Source organism: Otolemur garnettii, unplaced genomic scaffold (assembly GCF_000181295.1).
Source record: "Otolemur garnettii isolate 467f Iridium unplaced genomic scaffold, OtoGar3 scaffold00008, whole genome shotgun sequence".
Taxonomy (NCBI): domain Eukaryota; kingdom Metazoa; phylum Chordata; class Mammalia; order Primates; family Galagidae; genus Otolemur; species Otolemur garnettii.
Window position 1 is genome coordinate 13,116,505 of NW_003852403.1, and position 5,294 is coordinate 13,121,798.

The window sequence follows — 5,294 nt, forward strand, 5'->3', positions numbered from 1 at the left end:
AAAAAAAAAAAAAAAAAAAAAGGAAAAAAGCTTTAGTATGTCATGGGAAGAATGAGGGTTAAACATCTATAACATAAAACTTGCCGTTTTAACCATTTTTCTTTTTGTGTGTATGGTTTTATAACTTTATTTGATGTATCTGACAATCACCAGTTAGTTCTTATCCATGTTAACTGTCTGTAGATTTTTGAAAGTGATAACAGGTACATAGGTAACCAAGACATAGAGCTTGTTTGGTGAATCTTCATCTTCATTACATTTTCTGGACAACCGTACACGGATACAGTAAGGGACATTTCTTATACCTTTGGCCCAGACAACTTTGTTGAGACTGCTATCAGTGTGCAGCACATCTGGAGTCCACATGTCTTTCATGGCAAATTTCTGGATCTTTTTGAGTGCCGGAGGGTCATGCCTCTTGAAGCCTACTCCCTGGATGCGCTTGTGAATGTTGACGGTGTATTCTTTAATCACTACCTCGCTGATGGCAGAATAGCCCTTCTTGACACCCTTCTTTGTGGGAGCCATTCTCCTGGGCCCAAGTTGGAAAAAAAAAGCTTAACCATTTTTCCATGTGCATTTCAGTGGCATTAAGTACATACACATTGTTTTGCAACCATCACTACCATCTATCTCCAGAATTTTGTTCATCCTCCCAAACTGGAACTCCTTACCCCTTAAACAATAATTCCAGATTCTCCTTCTCTCCAGCCCCTAACAATCTCATTCTAATTTGATCTGTGTAATCATACAGTATTTTCCTTTGTCTCCTTCTGGCTTGTTTCACTTGGCATATTGTCTTCAAAACCCATTCATGTTGTAGTTTGTGTCAGAATTTTCTTCCTTATAAAGGCTGGATAGGCTCAGCGCCCATAGCTCAGTGGTTAGGGCTCTGGCCACATACACCAAGGCAGGTGGGTTCGAACCCAGCCCGGGCCTGCTAAACGATAATGACAACTGCAACAAAAAAAATAGTGGAGGGTTGTGGCAGGCACCTGTAGTCCCAGCTACTTGGGAGGCTGAAGCCCAAGAGGTTGAGGTTGCTGTGAGCTGTGACACCATGGCACTCTACCAAGGGCAACATAGTGAGACTGTCTTAAAAAATAAAGAAAGAAAGAAAGGCTGGATAATATTCTACTATATATGTACATACTGCATTTTTTTTTGGCCGGGGCTGGGTTTGAACTCACCAACTTCGGCATCTAGAGCTGGCGCCCTACCCTTTTGAGCCATAGGCACTGCCCCCTATATACTGCATCTTATTTATCAATTCATTTGCTGATAGATACTTGGGTTGCCTCCACCTTTACATGTTTTTTGATAGAGGGGAACGAATGCTCACTGTATCTATCCACAAGCAGTGATATTATAGAACCTGTGCTTCAAAAAGTGGTGTTCTCCTCTATAAGGTGGATTCCAGCCTAGAGCTTTCATTGAATAGCATACTGTGGCATCCATATAAGGAATAAGACCTAACTCTGGGCACACTTAAGTCAAGGCAAAGGAAATGGCCTCAAAGTAGGGAAAAAAGTATATAATATAAGTTATATTGTTTCCAGTTCACTACCAAAAATTATGGCACTTAGTATTAATACTTAATAGGCATGCCATAGATGTTTGAATAAATGCTTCACGTGCTAGTAATACTATCTTTAAAAAAAAAAAAAAAGCAAGGAAATGAATCCCCTAAAAGTCAGAATAGTGATTATTATCATTGGGGTGGGGTGGGGTGGGAATGGGGAAGAAGTGTGTTGGGGGAAGGGAGGAGGCTTCTGGGTACTGATAATCGTCTGTTCCTTGACATGAATGGAGATTATATCGGTGTTTGTTAAGTTGTACATTTATATTTTATGTATTTTTCAATATGGTCATCATATTCCATTATAAAAAGGTTTTAAATTCTATGTTTCTAAGGGAAAAAATTATAAAAGATCATGTGACATAATTATACAAATAGTACTTTAGCTCTATAGTTTTATTGATAATATGATAAGGACAGAATTGACCCAGTTTGGAGAATACCAAGAAAGAACTATGGATTGTCTGTACTAAGATCCTTATTATTGAGTTCCTGGTGTAGGTTCCTGGGCTCTGTAGTTTAGGGAAATGGAAATTGGAAAAGGAGCCAGTCAACATCTGCAATCCACCTGATGCTTTGTTAAAAGGCATTAACCTTAGTGTCTAGGGTAGGGTGACCAGACGTCCCGATTTTCAACAATTTGTCCTGTGTCCTGCAGCGTTTTAAAAAAGTCCCGATTTTTGGAAAGAATGCACGAACGGGCTGGAGAACAAGAAGGGAATATACGGCTTTCGGCTGCCATATGGCTATTTCGCCAGAATATGAGTTTTATATTATTTTTGTTAATTTTATAATGTTAAACTGTAATAAATAGTTGCTGAGAAGTGATTATCGAGAACTGCTTATCAAAGTTTGCCTTGTTGTCAGGCCCTGCCCTGCCAGGTCCCCTGCCCCGCGCCCCCGCTCCACCCCTGCTCCATGTTGTCCCGCCTTACAGATGTTAAAATCTGGTAACCCGGCTCGGCGCCTATGGCTCAAGCGGCTAAGGCGCCAGCCACATACACCTAAGGTGGCGGGTTCGAATCCCCAGCCCGGACCCGCCAAACAACAATGATGGCTGCAACCAAAAAATGGCCAGGCGTCATGGCGGGCGCCTGTAGTCCCAGCTACTTGGGAGGCTGAGGCAGGAGACTCGCTTGAGCCCAGGAGTTGGAGGTTGCTGTGAGCTGTGATGCCATAGCACTCTACCCAGGGGGATAGCTTGAAGCTCCGTCTCAAAAAAAAAAAAAAAAATCTGGTAACCCTAGTCTAGGGGCCTTTCCCAGCATTTTCACTTCTTAGAAACTGTATTACATTTCCATCACAGCATGATGTGTGAGAAGTGGGGGAAAGGCAAATGGGACAAACTTCCCTCCCTGTAAGGGAATCTCAGGTACTTTATCTCTTGAGCCATCATAGAAAGTAGAATTTGAGTTTCATTGAACTGTTCATTCTTTGAACAGCTTTTGAAAAGATTTCTTCATTCAAAGAATTTCATCAGATTAAAGCTAAGTGGCAAATTACTTCATCGATAGCCTTTAAATTGAGATAAAACAACTTTCTCAGGTGGAGCCTGTGGCTCAGTGAGTAGGGCGCCAGCCCCATGTACCGAGGGTGGCAGGTTCGAACCCGGCCCTGGCCAAACTGCAACAAAAAAATAGCTGGGCACTGTGGCAGATGCCTGTAGTCCCAGCTACTCCGGAGGCTGAGGCAAGAGAATCACCTAAGTCCAAGAGCTGGAGTTTGCTGTGAGCTGTGACACCACATTACTCTACTGAGGATGACAAAGTGAGATAAATAAATAAATAAATAACTTTCCTAGTACTTGGGCTTTGCTAAATATTGAAACCCTTTCCTTGTATATCACTGACTTTAGTGATTCTTTAATTAGCTTAATCCTCAAAAATGCTTAGCTGGCCTGTGAGCAGATAATTAAAATGGAAGTCCTCACTCTGATCTTACTACTTCTTAAGGTAGAGAATGGATCATGTAGCTACAGGCCATTTAGGAAGTGTCATCATAAATGGTGTGACTAATTGGAGAGCACATATGAATTATTTTCATAGAAGATATTCAGCCATCATTGTAAGCAACTTTGTCAGATTTTGCCTGTTTGCCTTTCTTAGGGTAAAATTAGAGTTTTGTTTTGTACAAATTTGACATTCCTTGACTAATATATTCAGTTTCTATTTGAGACATGGGCATAAATTTCTAATTTATAGACATGAATAATTACCTAATTTTCTGCATTTTGTGCTGCTTTTTGTCACAGCTACCTTACTGTCTTTCCTCTTTCAGGGTCTGACGTTTCAGGAAGTGGAGAACTTCTTTACTTTTCTAAAAAATATTAATGATGTAGACACTGCATTGAGCTTTTACCATATGGCTGGAGCATCTCTTGATAAAGGTAACGAAACAAGAATTTTTTTCTGAAGGTATAAACACCTATAATCTATTAGGTGACTGTCTCTCCTTAACAGTAAAATATTAGTTTTTCTTGGCTTTGTTTTGTTTTTTTGATGTTTATGAGCCTTGAATTTCACCCTCAGATGCCAGGCTCAGCAAATAAATTTTCTTGTGCTAAAGGTTGTAGTCAGGGCATGTGCCCATCTTTAAATGATTAGCCTTGAAAATAGGCATCTAGGGCGGCGCCTGTGGCTCAGAGAGTAGGGCGCCGGCCCCATATACTGAGGGTGCCAGGTTCAAACCCCGCCCTGGCCAAACTGCAACACAAAATAGCCGGGCATTATAGCGGGTGCCTGTAGTCCCAGCTGGGGAGACTGAGGCAAGAAATCACCTAAGCCAAAGAGCTGGAAGTTGCTGTGAGCTGTGAAATCACAGCACTCTACCAAGGGCGACAAAGTGATATTCTGTCTGTAAAAAAAAAAGAAAAAGAAAGAAAAGAGAAGAAAATAGGCATCTAAGCTGAAACTGAAGCATGAAACTGCACAGACTTCCCTCATCTGAGCCAGAGTCATATATATGTGTATGTGTGTATGTGTGTCTATATATACATATATATACGTGTGTGTATATATATATTTAAAATATGTAGTCACTATGAATTTGTGTCTTTGATGAGAAGGAATGGTTCCTATATTAAAGATTTTTTTTTTTTTTAGATAAAATCATGACTGGCCAGACACAGTGGCTCACACTTATAATCCTACCACTTTGGAAGGCTGAGGCGGTAGGATCACTTGCTACTAGCATTCAAGATCAGCCTGAGCAAGAGCAAGGCCCCCATCTATACAAAAAGTAGATAAGTTAGCCAGGAATGATGGCACATGCCTATAGTCCCAACTACTCAGGAGGCTAAGGCAAGAGGATTGTTTGAAACCAGGAATTTGAGGTTATAGTGACCATGATGATGCCACTGGACTCTAGCCTAGGTGACAGAGTAAAAGCCTGTCTTAAAAAAATAAATAGGCCCAGGAGGCCAAGGCGCTCACAGATTTGAGACCAGTCTAAGCCAGAGTGAGAACTCGTCTCTAAAAATAGCTGAGTGTTGTGGCAGGTGCCTGTAGTCCCAGCAACTTGGGAGGCTGAGATAAGAGAATTGCTTGAGCCCAAGAGTTTGAGGTTGCTGTGAGCTATAATGCCATAGCACTCTACCAAGGGCAACAAAGTCAGGCTCTATCTCTAAATAAATAAATAGGCCAGGTGTGGTGGCTCATACCTGTAATCCTTGTACTCTAGGATGCTGAGGCAGAAGGATTACTTGAGCTCAGAAGTT

At 41.3% G+C, this 5,294-nt stretch overlaps 1 protein-coding gene across 2 annotated transcripts in view; it reads left to right on the forward strand.

Moving 5' to 3' along the window:
• Positions 1–5,294, forward strand: part of MICU1 (mitochondrial calcium uptake 1) — a 251,894-nt gene that overhangs the window by 218,983 nt on the left and 27,617 nt on the right. For both annotated transcript variants that reach the window (XM_023509529.1, XM_023509528.1), the window contains one exon: positions 3,857–3,965. In XM_023509529.1, coding sequence (XP_023365297.1) covers positions 3,857–3,965 — 109 coding nt within the window. The remainder of the gene's footprint in view (positions 1–3,856; positions 3,966–5,294) is intronic.